Source organism: Denticeps clupeoides, chromosome 16 (genome assembly GCF_900700375.1).
Source record: "Denticeps clupeoides chromosome 16, fDenClu1.1, whole genome shotgun sequence".
Classification (NCBI taxonomy): Eukaryota; Metazoa; Chordata; class Actinopteri; order Clupeiformes; family Denticipitidae; genus Denticeps; species Denticeps clupeoides.
The window spans coordinates 17,761,690-17,781,282 of NC_041722.1; the positions used below are offsets into that span (position 1 = coordinate 17,761,690).

Sequence of the window (19,593 nt, forward strand, 5' to 3'; positions counted from 1 at the left end):
TAATGCCGCGTTTTCCTGCAGCAGGGCTCCAATCACGGAGGCCGAATCAGCGGCAGCTGTCTGTGGTGAGAGCCCTGCTGTCAGGCTGCACCCAGCCTTGACACGTGGGAAATATCAAAAGCATCGCATGCAAGAAAATCTTTAATGCATTCTGTGAACAAAATGACTTTCTGTCCTTGTTAAAATGCATTGTGTGAATGAAAATGACTCATTTCATGGACAAAAAGTCTGTCATATGTTGACCGAATGGGACAGTGGTGGAATAGCCGGTAAGGAATTTTCCTCCATATTTGAAAGGTTGCCGGTTGGAATCCCAAACCGCCAAGGTGCCACTGAGGTCCCCTCGATGAAGGCACCGTCCCCTGCACCACACCTGTCATGGGTGCCCACTGCTCACCAAGGGTGATGGTTAAAAGACATTCACTTCACTTTCACTTTTCACTTTAAAAATAAAGGATGAAGAGATTTCTTACTCTTCGCACCTATATTGGTTTTGATTTGATTTTGATTCCATCATCATTTGATTCATTTTGTGCCACAGAACGCACATGGAAATAATCACTTGGCAAATCTGTTCTGTCCTGTTAAAGTAATTGTCACAGTTATCACACTAATGGTAGCCTTCTGGTACAGACACAGCTTGGGGACACCTGTGCAGCCCTCGTAAAAACCCGCTAATTGAAGGGTTTCACTTTAGGTCAATAGAGGTGATGCGTAAATTGCCTTTTATGAAATGTGGGGTGTGGCGATGAGGCACGCCCTCCTGAACTCATCTCTGCCCTTATCAAATGATTCTCACACGTATGTTCCATGTTTGAGTCACATCTCCACCCTGTTCCTCTTCACCCCGTCACCGCTGGGCTCGGTCAGGGAGGAGGGATGGAGGTCGTGCGAATGAAGCGCTCCTCACCCCTGACGGTGCAGAACGCAGAGGAGTGAGAGATAAAGAGAGCGGGAGGGAACCTGACGAAGGGAACGGGGGTAGATGAGGAGGCGCAGATTGAGAAATAGTGCAGTGTTGAAGGTGAAGATTCTAAACCTTTACTCTGGGGTTGCGGTAAGTGTTCTCTCTTTTCTCCATTCTTACGCTTCTGTTAAACCCAAACAGATCAAAAATAGGCTTCAGTTTTGAATTGACTTCATGTAGTGTTCCTCAATATCCTAATGCATCCAGATTAATGAACGAAAGGACTGCAGTTGCCTCATTATTAGAGATGGCTTTTAATGCAGTATTCTGTTGACTGTGATTCATTTAAGACGCTAATACTCGGCCGTAATTATGTTCATAAAAGCTAGGAGCTCGGTCTAAAGTGTTCTGCGATGCCAGCCAGTGCTCCATGCCAGGTCACTTTGTCTCGAGGGGATCTGGGATTTGGCGCGTTTTTTTGGCCGACGTCGCACCGCGTTCTGCCCAGATCTGCTTCTGAGGCTTCTGAGTAGTAAGAACTGAGTTGTAAGAAGTGTCTTTAGTGCAGCTTTGGCTTTGTTCTGTTTTTCTGGGTGTACACAATGTTTTTTTTTTTTTTAATAATTCAAAATTAGGGCTCATCTACTGGCCTGCTATACTATTGAATCCAACTGATTCAAAATCCTTTTCAGACCATGTAATCAATCCATTAAAACCCAGTCCATTAAAGTGGTGCTGAGTCAGAGGGAAAAGATGTGGATGCTGCGGCTCTCCTGACAAGTTTCAGCCAACGTCTGCAGACCCGTAAATGCCTGGAATGCAGAAGTTGGTTGATATTCCAGGTGATGTCGCCTTTGTGTGTTTTCAAAGGGCCAGATTGTTCGGTGCGGTCGCTGTAAAAAAAGAAACCCCATGCAAATGAAGGATGTGACTCTGTCAGCACCCTGCTGGCCTTTTTCCTGGTACGCAGCTGCTTTCCCTCTATGTGTAATTATATTCCAAACCAGGTGTATTCACCCCAAGCTATGTGTCAGTTAAGGTCCATAAACCTCTTTCAGGCACCCTGGAGGGGAGATCTGGGTCACTGCTCTGTCATAAAAAAAATTAAAAAGACAGAAAAAGAACATTCCCTTATAATAAGGTTATTATAAGGGACTAGGTTCACCTATGGTAGGTGGGGTGGTCACGTGACGCGGATGCTCCGCCCCTCGGCCCGCCTCCCGACGCGATAGTGGGTGGGTGGGTGAGTGGGTGAGTAGCTGGGTGGGGGTGATCTGGACACGCTGGGGCGCTCGGGGCTCCGGCACTTCTGTCTGCGCGGTGCGCGCCGGAGGAGTGAGCCGCTATTGTTGTGGAATGCCACGCCTATATTTGCCGGCGATGACTTTTATCCAGCGCGAATAAGCGTTTTTTTTTCCCTCTGCGAGCTGGTGCCCCGTTCTTATTCAAAAAAAGGACAACTTGCCACGGCTTTCCGCTCGGTTTTTTAAAAAAGTTTTCCTTTTTCATCATGAGCGCGGCCGCGGCAGACGGGTTCTTTCGGTCCGCCATGCAGCCCAGGAGCTCGGTCACCACGTACGCGGTGCCGCCCGACAGCCAGCTCGCACACGCCGGGACCTTGTCGGACGAAGCCGCCAAAGCGAAGCGCGTCCAGCAGCAGGTCCAAATGCGCCTGGCCGAGAGATCCAGCAGCTCCCTGACGCGGCTGAGCGCTCCGCAGTACGCGCACTACGCGTCCGCAGGTACCTCTCCGTTACGCACGCAGCGCGCTTCATCAGATCATAATTCTCGAGGTGAAGTGGAGGAATTTTCATTGAATTTATTTAAAAAGCAAGAAACTTTGTACATTATAATCATTGTTATTTAAAAGATTCCCCAAGTTCGGTTTGCACACTTGTAGCCCAGCTTTGTTCTCGGTCAGGATTTTGCACAAAACGTTTTGGATTTAAGAGTCAAGAGACTTCACTACTTTTAATAACCTGTAGTTTGTTGTGCCTGAACGAGCTCTCCTTGCCAAGTTTTTGCTCGGTGTGTGTGTGTGTGTGTGAGGGGCCTTCAGAAAGGTTAATGTGTGAAGAATGACCCACTCTTTGAGCTCTGGACTGTGTAACCCTCCTGTTTCCTGCTAGGCTGACGTAGAAACGAAGCTAGGCCAGGCAACACTTTCAACGCCTCCGGATGGTGGAAGCTCATGAATTCCAGGCGCAGGCGGGAAAAATGCAATGTACCTGTATGACAGCTCTGTCTGGTCTGCTTAGCCTACGGCACCGGCTCTCGCTTTTGACTCTGGCGGCCCGGGGATCGTTCACTTTTTACACCCTGCTGATATCAAAAGGCCATTTTTTTTTTATACTTTCACGAGGCCCTGTTTCATCCTGCACAATTACACGTCCAACTTCTATCTGTTAACGGAGCGTTATTTTCTAACATGCCTTTTATATGCAAATGTCCCGTACGGAACACAGTAGACAGAGTGATGTCAGGCCAGGGCATTGTGTATCTGCTGAATAGAGAAGAGGGCAGGTGTCACTTTACTTCCCTCCTGAAACTGGAAACAGACACTAGGGCGGATTCGATTCCATCCCGTTGTAAGCATACCGGAATTTCTTCATTCTTGCAGCTTACTTCCGGTGACCTGCGACCTTTCTGCTGATGTATCAGGCTCAGGGTCATTAGACCACAGCAGCAGTAAACAAAGTGAAAGCCTGAGTAATAGATAGAAAGGAAGATAGGAAGATATTTAGGTATACTAAAAAATAAAAGTTCAGACGCAGCTAATGATTTATGGATCTTAAATTTTTTACATTATAGAACAAATGTGAAGACGCAGGACTATGAAACAGAACAAGTGACATTATATAATAAACCAAAAAGCTTCTGCTGTGATGGCCGCATTTCACAATCTTGTCTTCTCTCCACCACCTTAAGTTGGACAACGGGGACGGTTTCCAACAGTCCTGAAGGTTCATGCTGAACAATTTCTTATCATTGACTCGTGTTAATGAGCATCTCATCAAGTGGCTTTTGATGATGACGATAGTGAACAATGCCGCCATGAAGGTAAAAAGAGGCGACAAAAAAAAAACAGATTCATAAAACATACTTTACTTTCAAGTTCAGTGGCAACAAGCTGGATGTCTTGAGTAACTGGCAATACCTCTATTGAATTTTTGAATTATTATTATATGAATTATTACCACATTCTGGCTGAACGTGTGATTTTGACTGGCTTGTAGTGCCAGACACATCTTTTATCAAACACTCTCCCTTTCTTTCCTCTAATCAGTTGCACACTAAAACAGTCACGTGTGTCATATCCACAAAAATCATCTGCATTTTATTTTGCATGTTGCCATGGTGAAAATACAGCCATTTCTGTCCATATTTACATTTCTGTGTGTGTTCGGAGAGTCAGATGCTGGATGAATGAGGAACTTCTTCGTAGGTTTTTGTTCTGTCAGACAGAATTTGTGTGGAATCTGACCTTTGACCCTGGAGCAGAAGGGGAACATTTTGAGGGAGAAATCATTCCTCCACGTTCTGGAATGCCGCGAATTTCTCTTTATTGTTATATTTGAGAAAAGAAATGCCGTGGTGAAGGTGTCCGGAGAACAGATTCCGGTCAGCGTAGGTGAGAAGTTATATTTAGAGCAGTCAGACGATGAGTAGGTGAGAGGGAAGAGAATCTGAATGCTGACTCAGCTCCACCGCGGTCTAGTTTTGTGCGTTTATCAGATGAATTGTGACTACTGTAATGACTTCATCATGCTGGCTATTCATCAGTGCATTTCATTCAGAGTTGTTTGTCCAGTCACCCCCCCCTCCATGGGCTCTGTCTCGTCCAACCTAGTCCCTACGACCCTGGAACTCTCGTATGTTCTTTTTTTCTAAAGACAGGAGACTTTTGCTCCTGCATCAATTCCTTTAATCCGCTAAAGCCTCTTGTCCATGTGAGGAATGCGGGGAAGTCCAGGACTCAGACCCTCGACAGGAACAACCTGCAGACCTGCAGTTCCACGTTAACACAACTGTGCTCTGGTCTGAAATATTATAGTCCGCCCTTGAAATAAGAACACTAACAATTACATGGGCACCTTTAAATAATTGAATAGAGCCGTTTGCCCTTTCATTACAATGCTGTGTTAGATTGCCTGCCGAAACCATCATTATTACTTTATTTACTACTTTATTCATAGATAGATAGATAGAAAGTTAAATTAATAACATGCATGTAATACTCTTTGTTGTGCAGGAAAAGTGCATGACTTGGGAGTCATAGTTAGAGCACAATTTAAATAGTTTCTAGTACGTAACAAAGCCCTGAGAGTTTAACAGACCGCAGGTGTTTATTTACCTCCATTTAGAGAGCGACTGTCATGATTGCCCCTCATATTCTCATATTAAAACAAGGTGCGAAAACCAGGTGCAATGAACCCATCAGCCTGTTGTAGCACAGAGTTAAGGAAAGCAACGTTGTATTTCACTTTAAAAGCTTCGGCTGACAAATCCGTCCTCTTGTGCATTCCCACCCGGAGCTCCACCGGGTCCATTTAATGGACGTTCATTAATTTGTAAGGCTTTGATCGCTCAGATGGGCCTGGGAACAGAAGCAGATGATTGTGAGGGTTAGCGTCCCCATGTCCTGCATTCTTAACTCGATCACACCCAAGTCCGCTCTCCACCCACATCCTCCACATTCCTTATCTGCACCCCGCTTTAGAAGACACCCAAGGATCTGTTTTTTTTCCCTTTTTTTTCTGGTGCTTGTTCTTGAAAAAGAACGTCTGAGGATTGCCAGTAAGAAATTAAACTTTACGCAAAAACCACTGAAGGGGTTCACTTAAGCAACCGCTGCTGAGTCCTACACCCCACGATTATGTAATGCTTATTAAAATGAAAAGAACATGAGTTCATGAGTTCATGAGTTTTGGTTCCTCCTCCGGTCGTGATTATGACACGTCTCTCATATGGCCTTCATTCAGCGAGGAGGTTAGGAGGGACGCATACATCAATAAGAATGGTCTAAAACTTACATCACACAGAGCTGGGAGACATCCATCTTGTCTCCATGACGATGTGTCCATACAAACTCTGAACGCCAGCTTTATCTGGCCGAGGATCAGAGTTTTATTGGCTGCATAGGGTCAACAGCTTCAGGCTGATAAAAGTATGTGCAGGTGTCATGCTGTCTTGCAGTTGTGGCTCTTGCTTTTTTTTTTTTATCTGTGGACAGAAAATGCTCGCAAGCGTCCTCCTATTTTTAACTTCAGATCTGCTTCTGCTAGCATGTCCTGGCGCAACCATCATTAATGAACTTCACTGTTCCTAAAACTAGATCTTGCTCCTGAAGCACCCTTGTACTGTGCACGTGATGTGCATTTTTTTTTCTTCAATTTTGGCACAGCCTGATCTTGCTGATGACCCAGAATCCCCGGTGTCGCCTGATCTCAGATTTCAGTCTGAGGAGGAACAGGTTTAGTCCTCACCTAGGCCTCACCGGCCTTTTAGAATCCGCCCCACTTTGAGGGATCAGTGAAAAAATGCCTGTGCATAACAGAGCTCAGTTATAGTTTAACATGATCGAGTGCATAATCTTATGCACCTTATCGTGCGTGCATTAGAAAAGGAAGTGTAATGCACCGGCGCTGATAGACTTCTGGTGTGTCTTGCAATTGTTCTTTGGCTTCTCCTTCCCCTTCCCCTTCCCCGTCCCGTTTCCTGCTCGTTCCTTTTCATTTTGTTATGCTTTTTAAGCTTCATTGTTCTCCCTCAGCACAGGCCTACTGATGTTCCGGCTCTCTGCTCTATGAGGTCTTCCCCCGAAAAGCTGTGCTTTTATAATTAAGCAGCTTGCTTATCGGTTCTTTTTTCAGACTTACCTACCTGCCTTTGTTAAGGCTATAGCAGCAGGGCCGTCGGCCTCCAGAGGGCCGGCAGGAAGTGTGTCAGGGAAATAACAGCGATCGATGTGCTATCCCAACGTGGAAAAACTGACTGTGAATGGAACGAGTGGACTTTCTGGCCCTAACCCTAATTTCAAATCCACTCCACTGCTCAGCAGTCCAGCACTGGGACCACGGGCAACATGGCAGGCAGAGGTGCTGATACCCATGGGCCTTAATGAATCCGTGGTGTCGGCTTTCAGCGGGGTTGTGTGTCAGGAGGAACGTATACGCATCGCATTAGTGGAACCCGGGCCGCGTTATCTTGCGCAACAGAATTAGCCTGGAAGGACGGTGCTGTCTGAGGCTGACATTGTTCCCTCGTCTCTTTCTTCTCTCTCAGAGCACAACGGCTCGTCCGCGCCGAGGTACCCCGCCTACAACCCTGGATTTACTTCAAAGTCTCTGGTGAACTCTGGCAGCAGGACCATGGCGGTGAGTGTGGTGGGTACGGTTTCACGGTCACAGCTGGGTGACGCAGTTCTGGAGGGGGTTGGTTCTTATCTTAAGCCACTCAAACATACCCCACATTCCAAATCTACACAATATCATGTAAAAGTCATGCATATACATGATTGGGGTGACTGCGGTGGTTAAGGAAGCGGCCCCGTAATCAGAAGGTTGTCGGTTCGAATCCTGAGCCGCCAAGGTGCAACTGAGGTCCCCTTGATGAAGGTACAGTCCCCAGGCACCTGTCATGGCTGCCCACTGCTCACCAAGGGTGAGGGTTAAAAGCAGAGGACACATTTCGTTGTGTCCTCTGTGTGTATCACAATGACAATCACTTCACTTTCACTTTTTCAAACTTCGATTGTCATGAATTTACAGTATATATTACTAAAAAGTAGCCTTGATCTGTAACATATTCAGTATTCATTGTCATATGATGGAGATGTACGAATATTCAGGGGCCGCATCCTTCTGTGGCTGCATTGGAAAACTGGATGTCATAAGCAGGGACAGCCAACAAGACTGTCCCAATTTGCAGTCCACAGATGTTCCTTACATTTTCTGTATGTATTAGGGCTGTCAAAATGAACAAATGAACATTTTTAATGCAGCTGCATCAGTACTTGAGGGTGGGTGTGTCTGTGGCAGCCAATTATCGTTAATGTTACGGCCTGAACCTTTTTCCTGTAAGTTTAGTTTAAAATATTCTAGCAAGCTTTAGTCTTACGTATAACCCATGATTCATTTTATGGAATTAATCACATATTTTGATATAATATTAAAATTATCTTTACTAACAGTTTTTTTGTATTACAATACATTATATTTTTAATAGCCAGTTGCCATTCAGAATGCCTGTAAGTTGGTAGGAGGCTCCTGGAAACCCTTCGATCTTGAAATAGTGTTGCAGAGACGTATGCGCACCATCTGGGTTTATGAAACGCTGCAATAGTCACACGTCATCTCACTTCCACTGCATGGGCCAGCGGGTGTGAAGTGAAATGCGGGGCGGTGCGTGCCGGGGATGCGGCGCTTCCGCGGAGGCTCGTGATATTTCGAGGGCCCGTGTCATGCCCGAGTTTAGAAGTTGAAGGGTGGTGAAGTGTGGCCCTCCGTGCAAATCTGGTGCATTCCCGGCCTGTGAGCTCACATGATTCTCACCGTGAAGCCTTGTTAAATGTTCCCAGGGAGTAGCCACATATTATCTCCCCACAGCTCTGACTGAATAGGCTTATTCATTTACACTGTTGTGTAAGTTTCGGAAAAAGTCTCTGACTATAATTATTATTATGGATAAATAAGGTTTTATGTTGCAGATGTTATGGTGCTTCAGTTGAAATCATTTTTGGATCTTTTGGATCTCCCAGGCCTCTCTTTCCCAGGCCCCACGTGTGTCTCAGTATTCCGGTGGCTTCTCTTCCCGCTCAGCAGTGGAGATGGGCACCCATCGCAGGATGAGCACCGGGAGGACCATAGTCCCAGGTGGACCTCAGCCCTACTACATGCAGGATGATGGCCTGATCGCAAACTCTCACCCAGGCTTTCAGCGGAGCATGGAGGCAGGCAGGACCCTGAGTCGGGCAGAGCAGGACGCCATGATGTATGGCATGCAGACCGTCCAGCGGCAGCCGTCGCCTGTGCCCAGCTGGGCGGGGCGGGATGGTCAAAGTGCAGAGCACTACTCCTACTACAGTAGCGGGGGAGGGGGCAGTTTACCCAACCCCGCACCCATGCGTCGGACCCTCAGCGGCACCTTGGCGCGGCAAGGAAGTGGGGCAGGGGCTGGGTGGAGGGAGGCAGAGTACGCCCATCAGTACTCCTACAAAGGCCCCGCCCACCGCACCATAAACCGCATCAACACCTATCGGCAGCAGCAGCAGCAGCAGGTGTCCCGGGGATCAATGCACTCCCAGCAGGCCTCCAGCGGGCCTGGCAGTGTGTTCGGCGGGGGAATGGGTCACTACCAGAGCACGATGAGGCGTGCCGGCTCCATGCACAGCCTGAAGAGTGTGGGGAGGGGCGTGGATGTGACTGATTTGGATGCCACCGGTGGAATGGACACACTTGGAGGGTGAGATGCATGTATTTCAGTTCAGGTGGCGATGGTATTCTTCCAAAGATTTGACCATATACATCTGATTAGGAAATATCCTGCAAATATTCCAAAATTGACTGTTAAGTTCTAAATATATGTGTTACAATTATTATTGGCTAACACAATGTGCAATTTGTGTACAAATAGTAGTGTGCACTGCTATCATCCAGATATCCTCTGTTTCTCTTGCAGAGTCATGCAATTTACACTTTAGATGGTCCACAAAACCACAGAGCAACATTCAGAACAACTGAAAATATGAATTCTGTATATGAAATATGAATTTCCCTCGAACAAGCACACTGAGATAACATTGCCTCGTACCGTCCTGTAACTATACAGTGTACGTTGGCCAGCATCCAGGGACACATTCCTGCCGGTTTGCATGACTTCCTGTGTTGTTCCTGTTTGTCTGGAGCAGAATGAACAGCCTGGACATGCCTACAGCAGTCAGCTACGTCAGCAGGGGGGATGTGGCCATGCAGGTGCTAGGGGCCGCCTACATCCAGCATCAGTGCTACCATAGCAGCGATGCCAAAAGCCAGGTAAAAGTGACAGCTTTGACCACACTTATGCAACGCCAAAATCTAAACCTAAGGAAGCACCACTAGATGGCGCCTGCTCGGCTGGCAGAATTAAAAAGCACACATTCTAGCTGCAATTTAAATGTCAGCAAATTTGAATAAATATCACAACCTCATATATCATATACTGATATGAAAACAGGCCAAGTGATAATATTCACTGATTTATGTTTAAGTTTTAACTGGAAAGAGTATCTGCCAACTTTCAATCCAAATAGCATAATAAAGTACGATATGATGTTGGAAAACATAGTGATTGTCACGGTCAGTCTGCAGCAGCCCTCTGCTTCTTTTCCTCCAGGTTCGTCAGCTGAAGGGCATCCCAGCCCTGGTGCAGCTCTTCGGCAGCGAGAGCCAGGAGGTTCAGCGCTACGCCACCGGTGCCGTCCGCAACCTCATCTACGAGAACATGGAGAACAAGGCGGCCCTCATCGAGGCTGGCGGGATCGGCAAACTCATGGGGGCGTTGGCCGAGCCGGATGACGAGCTCCGCAAAAACATCACAGGTGGGGTCGCGGCCGAGGTTCCTGAGTCATGCTGAAGTTATTGCCATGCAAGATAGGCGGGGGTATCCGAGTTGAGGAGGGTGCACTGGGCCACACAATATCCTCAGTGGTAAGACAGCCAGCCCCGCGATCTGGACATCTGCCAGTCCCTCGTCCAATCAGAGCGCAGCCTGAGCTTCTCCCGCAGCCGTTGTGCTTTGTTGCAGCTCAGGTCTCACCGCCCCCCTGCGCAGCAGCAATCAGTCCTTGAAATTCCTTGGCCCTGTGAGCTGTAAGCAGCACAAAGCGCTATGTGCTGACCCCTCCCTTATCGGGGTGGGGTGAGCGTGTCAGAAGCTTCATACTAGTGATTATGGCTTCTTGTTTATGCCATAAATACTCGAGAGGAATTTGAACGAGTGCTCAGACTCAGAACCCAGTCCTTCCACATCGACGCTTTAGTGTGCCTGACGCCGCCGTGGAGCTGGGGGCTCAGGTTCGGGATCCACTGAGCGCAGCCGGGCAGCGATGGGGGCTGGAGTAAGAATGTGCTGATCAGATTTACGGCTCTGCGGCCTGCACGCAGTTTACAGCCCTACATTGTGTGGGTGTTTTCGGTTTTGAAAAGCAGGGGAAACTCTCTGCAGTGTATCATGGGAAAAAAAACTGTTTCAAGGTGCTTTGGCCGAAAGTCACATAGGAGCTTAATCAACTCCGTCACCATGGCAGCAGCTATAACCTGCCCACACTGTGGCACAGCTTGCCAGTGTGGAAAGGAAAATAGAGAGAGCCCAGCATTGTGGTACAGAAAATTATTTCATTTGTTTATTTTATTTTATTTTTTTATCTGTGATGTGAGGCTATGATGCCACTCAGGTCACTGCATTATAGGTTACATACAGTATACATCGGTGTTTCCCAACCTGGGGTCTGCCAGTGATCAGAGCGGGGGCACCAGAGATCCAAGAGGGGGTATCTACATGGGGTGGTAGTAGCCTAGTGGGTGAAACAGGGTGGTAAAAAAGGGTGGTAGTAGCCTAGTGGGTAACACACTCGCCTATGAACCAGAAGACCCAGGTTCGATTCCCACTCACTACCATTGTGTCCCTGAGCAAGACACTTAACCCTGAGTTGCTCCAGGGAGACTGTCCCTGTAACTACTGATTGTAAGTCGCTCTGGATAAGGGCGTCTGATAAATGCTGTAAATGTAAATGTAAAACACTTGCCTATGAACCAGAAGACTACTGAGTCACAGGTTCAAATCCCACTTCCTACCATTGTGTCCATGAGCAAGACACTTAACCCTAAGTTGCTCCAGGGGGGGGCTTTCCCTGTAACTACTGATTGCAAGTCGCTCTGGATAAGAGTGTCTGATAAATGCCATAAATGTAAAATGGTATGTGTGTGTGTGCTTTTAATCTTCTATACTGTATGCTACATTGACTATAGCTGTAAATCTTGGGCTCATGAACATCACTCTTAAAATATAGATCAAATTTGATGCATACCCTCCTCAGGTAAAATACCTAAAATACATGTAGTCAGCAGTAAATCCAAATTAATCCATATGTTTTATTAAGACATTTTTGCATACAGTCATGGCCAAAGGTTTTGAGAATGACACAAATACTGGTCCGCTGCTTCCATTTTTATAATGGCAATTTCCATATACTCCAGAGTGTTGAGATGACTCACTCCACTGCATTCCAGCCCTGCCACAAAGGACCTGCTGAGATCATTTCAGTGATCCTCTTGTTAACACAAGAGGATCCACAGTGATCCTCTTGTTAACACAAGAGGAGCACTGGAGGCTGGAGATCATTCTGTCATATTGATTGAGTTAGAATAGCAGACTGGATGCTTTAAAAGGAGGGAAATGCTTATTATCATTGTACTTCCTCTGTTAACCATGGTTATCTGCATGGAAACACATGCAGTCATCATTGCACTGAATAAAAAGGGCTTCACAGGCAAGGATATTGCTGCTACAAAGATTGCACGTAATTCAACCATTTATCGGATCATCAAAAAGTTCAAGGAGAAACATTCAAGTGTTGTGAAGAAGGCTTCAGAGTGCACAAGAAAGTCCAGCAAGCGCCAGGAATGTCTTCTAAAGATGATTCAGCTGCAGGATTGGGTGCCACCAATGCAGAGCTTGCTCAGGAATGGCAGCAGGCAGGCGTGAGTCCATCTGCACGCACAGTGAGGTGAAGACTTTTGGAGGATAGCCTGGTGTCAAGAAGTGAAGCAAAGAAGCCACTTCTCTCCAAGAAAATCAAGGGCAGACTGATTTTCTGCTTAAAATACAGGGACTTCTGAGGACTGGGGTAAAGTCATTTTCTCTGATGAAGCCCCTTTCCGATTGCTTGTGGCATCTGGAAAAATGATTGTTTGGAAAAGAAAAGGTGAGCCCCACCATCAGTCCTGTCTCGTGCCAACAGTAAAGCATCCTGAGATCATTCATGTGTTGGGCTGCATCTCATCCAAGGGAGTGGGCTCACTAATAATTTTGCCTAAGAACATCCATGAATAAGGAACGGTACCAAAACATCCTTCAACAGCAACTTCTCCCAACCATACCAAGAACAGTTTGGTGAAGAATGATGCCTTTTCCAGCTTGATGGAGCATCACGCCATAATGCCAAAGTAATAACTAAGTGGCCGGGGAACAGTAGATTGAAATTTTGGGCCACGAAACTCCAGTTGAGAACTTGTGGTCAACCCGTCAAGAGGTGGATGGACAAACAAAAACCCACAAATTCTGACAAATGCTGACTGCCACTGATTATGAAGGAATCAGTCAGGATTCGGCCCAGAAGATGATTGACAGCATGCCAGGGCGAATTGCAGAGGTCTTAAAAAAAAGTGCTGACACAGCAAATATTGACTCTTTGCATCAACTTGATGTAATTGTCAATAAAAGCCTTTGAAAGTTATAAAATGCTTGTAATTGTACTTCAATACACAGAAATAACAGACAAAACATCTAAAAACACTGAAGCAGCAAACTTTGGGAAAAGCAGTATTGGTGACATTTTCAAAACTTTTGGCCAGTAACGAACGTGTGTCCAACATGAATCATCTTAGCGACAGACTACCTGTGTGTTATAGTTAGTAATGAATAGTTATGAACAATTTACAATTTCTGAAAGAATGTCAAATAGCTAATTAAATTATAATTACATAATTCTGTATTTTCCACACACACACACACACACACACACACACACATCACGGAAAGGGTGATTCTTCCCATGCATTACCCTTCAACATTTAACCCCAGCAGCATGAACTATTATTCATCATTGATGTGAACCAGCTTACAGTAATATTTTGCTGGTCCGTCTTGATATATCCAAATGCAGAAATATCCAGCTTCTGAAAAGTATCTTCACCGATACTGTCTGGGGGCTGAAAGGTTGTTGATCTAACTCTTTGATTTTAATGATGAAAATATTCTTATTGTTTGAGATGCACTAGTATGCTACAGTTCTACAGTTTAATGTTCCATGTTCCCTGGTTACAGGAATTCTGTGGAACTTGTCCTCCAAGGACAGCCTGAAGGAGCGTCTGGCCAGAGAGACCCTGGCAGAGCTCACAGAGAAGGTTCTAGTGCCGCTGTCTGGTGGAGGAGATGCAGGGATCATCCAGCAGAGTCCTTCCGAAGTGGACATATTCTACAACACCACCGGGTGCCTTAGGTACATGGTCAAAACACCCACATACACACACACACACACACACACACACACACACTTGAGACCCTTTCTGTGGCGTTTGTTAATGCACTTGACATGAGATCAATTCCCACCAATAATTATGGGTGTAGATTTACACACTCACTAAAGAACGAGCAGAAAACCGAGATCCTGCTCTTATCTGCAGGAACCTGAGCTCAGTCAATTCAAAGACCAGACAGCAGATGAGGGAGACCCGCGGCCTGGTGGACGCCCTGGTGGCCTACATCCAGAACTCCCTTGACAGCGGCAAGGCAGAGGACAAGGTCTGTTCTACCAGCGGTGCTCTTCTGAGAGCATTATGTTGCTTTTGATTGCCAGACGGGTGAAGTGACCTCTGAAGTTCTCTGTCCAGGGAACAGAGAACTGTGTGTGTGTCCTGAGGAACCTGTCCTACCAGCTGTACACAGAGCTGCCGCCCTCGGTTCGCCTGCGGCTGGAGGGACCCACTCGAGGACAGGACACCCAGGACAGCGTCGCCATCGGCTGCTTCACCCCACAGAGCAAGAAAGCAAAAGACGTAAGCTGTTACCGCTGCAACCTTCTCAAACCCAGAACCATTTTTCTCCTTTTTTTTTTTCTTTTGAAATATTGAGCCACTCGCTCACGTTGGCGTTTTGCTGGCATGATGTCTGTCTGTTTATGACATCTGCTTGAAATGGCGATAGGTGTAAAGAGAGCTTTGGCCATTCTGCTTCGCTGTTCAGAGAGTGGCAGCCCAGGCGGTCAGATCTGGAATTTGTCCCCTTATGACATCATAAGGGGGATTTTTTTATTCATTTCTGAGAATACCCGCTCAACTTCTATAGGTCGAGGTTGAAGTTTATTGTCATATGTACAAAGTACAGCGTACAGAGCACAATGAAATTCTTACTTGAAAACCTCTCCCACGTAGACAGAACATAGAACATGATACATAGAAGACATAGAAGACAAGGCCGCTCTCCTCCTCGTCCCGCCTCTCTCATCCTCGTTAGCATTTAAAGCTACAGACACCAATACGGCGCATCATGGGGAAATCTCATCGTGGGACTGGATCAAAGTGGCTGAATTTCGGAAAGAGACTTCAGACACAGTATAAGGAGAGCTCTATGGTCGATATAAAGGCTAAAAAAAAACCTTTAACATGTGCTTTTCTCTTGTCTTGTTAGCAGAGGAACCAGGAGCTGTCCACGCTGTCGGAGGTGGCGAGGCAGCCCCATGGGGCCGAGTGGCTCTGGCACCCTCAGGTGGTGGGGCTGTACAAGCGGGTGCTGGAGGCCTGCGAGACCAACGGCGCCACGCGGGAGGCCGCGGCCGGGGCGCTGCAGAACCTCACGGCCGGGGACTCGCGGGTAAACCGTCACCTGACCTCCAACTGTCTCACCCCAAGCCACGCGTTCCGTGATCGTTTTTTCAGATGTTCGATTCTGTGTGAGAGGTGCTGGGAGCTTCATCACACACCTGTGATCTGGCTTTCACACCCCGGCCACATGGTGGCCTTGCGGTTAAGGAAGCGGCCCCGTAATCAGAAGGTTGCCGGTTCGAATCCCGATCTGCCAAGGTGCTACTGAGGTGCCACTGAGCAAAGCACCGTCCCCACACACTGCTCCCCGGGCGCCTGTCATGGCTGCCCACTGCTCACTCAGGGTGATGGGTTAAAAGCAGAGGACAAATTTCACTGTGTGCACCGTGTGCTGTGCTGCTGTGTATCACATGTGACAATCACTTCACTTTAATTAAAGAATGTCACAAATGCGCAGAGTAGCGTTCTTGTGATCCATGACTGACAGATCGCTCTGTGTGATGTAGTGGGCGTCGGTTTTAAGCCGCGTGGCCCTGGAACAGGAGCGGCTGCAGCCCGTGGTTCTGGACCAGCTTCGGAACGAAGGGGACCTGGAGCTGCGCTCCCTCACAGGCCTCCTGCGGAACCTGTCCCGCCACACCCGCAACAAGGACGACATGGGTGAGCGTTCCCGCCTCCCACGCTCTCGCTGGATGAGGGATGGATGTTATTACTTCTAAATAACAACTGCAATTTATCATCATCCAGCCACCAAGGTTGTTAACATCCTGGTGTCCAAGCTGCCCGGCGATGGCCATCAGAAGGAGCCCTCCAGTGAGGTGGTGGTCAACATCTGTGGGGTCCTCAACAACTTGGTGGCTGGCAGCTCCCTGGCTGCCCGGGACATCGCCTTCTTTGACGGCCTGCCCAAGCTGGTGGCCATCAAAACCTCTCACGATGGCAGGTAGGCTGAAAGCCCCTTCCCCGTTGGACACAGGAACCTTCAGAAACCAATGTCAGTCATTGCCACTGTGTCCCTTCAGCCCGGGCAAGCTGAAAGCGGCGAAAGCCGCGTCCACCGTGCTTTCCAACATGTTCCAGTACACCAAGCTGCACAAAGACTACAAGCAGGTTAGAAAGCAACTTCTGACGTTCTGAGCAATTCACTCGATCGCAAAAGCAGGGGGGCATGTCTCCATTTGTTCTCCACTGTCACACTCCACCTATATCCACAGTGCAGAAGGAGAGTTAATGATTACAGCCACGCTTATCACCCGCAGCTCTTGTGCAAACGCTGCTATCTTCCTTTTGTGGCTCGTCACCTGGTGTCTCTTTTTTGGCCGCTGTAACCGTGTCGGTCTAAACGTGTCTATATCGCTTCTTAAACGTGTGTAACGAGACAATAAGAATGTCCCCAGACCGTACAGAGACCAGCTGTCCAGCTGTGTCAACAGCGTGATTCTGCAGAAACGATGTTTTCTTACTCTGTTGCACAGAACGGGACCGTCCTTGTGAGTGAGAGTTGGCGGCAGTAAATCAGTGTGCGTCCTGCTGTGCTGTTTTAAGCCTGCGGGCCTCGGGCGTGAAACGTGCTAACGTCGGGGCGTGGCCCGTCAATGCGTCTTAATCTATAATCCGACTTTCAACACAGGCCTCTTTTATCTTCAGGGCACATCGAGTGCCATTGTTTCACCGTGCTCTTCTAGCCATCCAATTTTTATCAAATTCTAGAAGCAGCAGTCAGGTATTACTGCTGAAATTATGCAAAGTTATTGCATAATATGGATAATTCCACATAGAACTAAAAATGGATTCTAAAGCTACTTTATATTGCATAAAATGTTCTGTTAAGTTCTATTAAGTTCCTCAAATGCACCCAGTAAGGAGTTTGGAATGTAGTTTAAGTGTAACTTGTCTGTATAATGATTACATGTAGGTCAAAGTGCAAAAATCTTTAATAAAATGTCATTTTGAGAGGCAACGTGGGCTCATGAAACGATGTATTCCGTCTCTGTGCTTTTGCAGAAGGGCTTTACGAGGCAGGACTTCATGGACTCGTCTATCTGAGGTCCCTGGGACCATTTGCTGGGCACCTGAATGGATTCACAGAGCTCATGTCCCCCGAGATGGACGGGGGACGTCTACTCGACGTCCTTCGGTTTAACTTCTTGTTTGGTTTTTTTTTTATCTCTGATTTATTCTTTAATTGTGGCTCCATTTTGCGGCACCTAAAAGGAAAGCCGGACTGCGTGTGCGCTTTCGTGTTGCAGCACTAACACTGGACGTGAATCAGAAGACACTCACATTTGATGCTTCATTTACAAAAGCCTTTTTTTTGCTCGACATTTCACCAAACTGAGTGCGAGGAGAAGGCTGTGCGTACGGGAGCCAGATGTTTCAGAAGGCTGATCTTTTGGCAGATGCTGTCTCTCCGCCCCACGCAGGGTTCACGTGTTCCCAGAAATGGCCCGGTGCCGTTTGCCTCTCCGTTTTTTCTCTCACAGCAAAAAGAGACTATTGGTAATATCAATCTGTTTTTATTTCCAGATGTGGGAAATGAAATGTAATTCAAACCGGGCCTCCGGAGAGCAGGGTTTTTTTTTTCTAAATATGTTAGTTTTGGGGCTGAGGGTTTTTTATAAAACATGGGGGGGAACTGTGCGGGACCATGTGCCGGATTCATATCCATCTTCTGATCTGGAAGCAGCTCCAATTCCAGAAAAACCCGTAAAACTGCTTTTGCAGTATGCATCGGAGACCTTTCCCAGAACTTCCCACTCGTCACCTCGGATGGGACTTTAAGGAAGGCTGTTTAATTGCCTGTGTGTTAAATCATGGAGATTACAGATGCACCAGAAGCCACTGCAATTTTACTGCGAAATAATAAGTTCTCCGATGAAGAAGTTCCCCTTTCAGGAAAAGGTGTGTCCTCCAACGTTCACCCCCATGGTGAGAACACGTCGCATCGCTAACAGTAAAACACATGTGGGTTCAGACAGTGCCTTGGTAAATTCCGAACTAGTCATGAAGGCACAACGCTCCAAACAGAAAGGGAATTTGAGCAGGAGGGGGGAAAGGGGCGCCAGAGATGTGGTGGATTCTGGGAAAATGTCCCACGCTGTGGCCCCTCCCCATGGCCGTGGCAACATGCTGGATGCATTACAGCGCAACATTAGAGATGTTCTAAAAGGGCGAGATTGCAATCTAAACCGTTTTCCCATTGTAAAAAAAAAAAAAAAAAAAACGTGTATCAGCGTGACGTCACCAGCGCACAGAGAACGTTTACGACAGTTGCTCTTGTAGTGCTGTGTCAATGATTTTTAGCTTGAGCCTATAATGCCACTGCTTAGCTTTCTTCGTGTTGACGGGACGTCGCTGAAAGGTGTGCAGTGTTTTGTTGTGTTGTACCCCAGTTTTTGTGAACCACTGGCACAGATGAACACAAGCGACCAGAGCTGCCGTAAATAGTACCATCTGTCGCAGCACCTGAAACTGTCGTTCCTTCGTTTGACGTCCCAGCAGATGCTGAAATAATTTGTCGTTGGATAGGTAAGCTGTCAAGATCGATCCCCCACCCCCCTTTGAGAACATCTCATACCCTAACCGCTACATGCTGAGGGGGTTCAGTCGAACCAGGAGTACTTCCTGCAACTTGTAACGTTAACTTTTCTCACATTAATTTGCTTGTCTTGTTAATAAAATAAATGTTTCTTCTCCAGAATCCCATGCACTCAGATTCACCGCAATAACGTAGGTGAACATGTTTACCTAATTGACTCACCATCAGCACTTTCAAACGCCCAATCTGGCAACACGGCAGAGGCCGAGGGAATACACCTGGCAACAGATCTGGGCGCCCGGGTCGCGACGGGCGTGGACTAACACTTTGGTTACTTGTCTTGGAATTAAAAAAAAAAGGTGTCTGCTTGGCGACAATAAAAACGTAGAACCTTAAAGCAGCTGTGATGTCCGTGTCTCATTCTGGGAGGGAGGGGAAGGCTAAATCTGGTCGCCATGTCTTCCCCTCGAATGGCAGCCGGCCGAGTGGGACCGGAAGTCTTGGTTGCCATGGCGACACGGAGCATTCGCGTCGTTTACATTTTACATTTACGTCATTTACCAGACGCC

General features: G+C 47.2%; 1 protein-coding gene across 3 annotated transcripts; it reads left to right on the forward strand.

Moving 5' to 3' along the window:
- Positions 1–937: 937 nt before the first annotated feature.
- On the forward strand, positions 938–19,424 carry pkp3b (plakophilin 3b). Of its 3 annotated transcripts, none has more exons than XM_028956370.1 (13): positions 938–1,057; positions 7,193–7,284; positions 8,667–9,370; positions 9,816–9,939; positions 10,280–10,484; positions 13,991–14,165; positions 14,350–14,467; positions 14,557–14,721; positions 15,353–15,535; positions 15,993–16,146; positions 16,234–16,429; positions 16,509–16,596; positions 17,491–19,424. In XM_028956370.1, exons 2-13 carry the CDS (start codon positions 7,279–7,281, stop codon positions 17,530–17,532), a joined length of 2,160 nt encoding a protein of 719 aa, XP_028812203.1. In that variant the 5' UTR covers positions 938–1,057; positions 7,193–7,278; the 3' UTR covers positions 17,533–19,424. The 3 variants fall into 3 exon arrangements, with proteins under 3 accessions (XP_028812203.1, XP_028812201.1, XP_028812202.1); XM_028956368.1 differs by lacking the exon at positions 938–1,057 and adding an exon at positions 2,181–2,649; XM_028956369.1 differs by lacking the exon at positions 938–1,057 and adding an exon at positions 2,181–2,649 and having other exon boundaries at positions 15,356–15,535.
- Positions 19,425–19,593: the final 169 nt, after the last annotated feature.

Bases quoted from the DNA above. Each gene is read 5' to 3' on its own strand.
- pkp3b (XM_028956368.1), top strand. From the start codon at position 2,418: ATGAGCGCGGCCGCGGCAGACGGGTTCTTTCGGTCCGCCATGCAGCCC. The intron at 14,722-15,352 runs GTAAGCTGTTAC...TTGTCTTGTTAG, and splicing joins AGAGCAAGAAAGCAAAAGAC to CAGAGGAACCAGGAGCTGTC. The intron at 16,430-16,508 runs GTAGGCTGAAAG...GTGTCCCTTCAG, and splicing joins AAAACCTCTCACGATGGCAG to CCCGGGCAAGCTGAAAGCGG.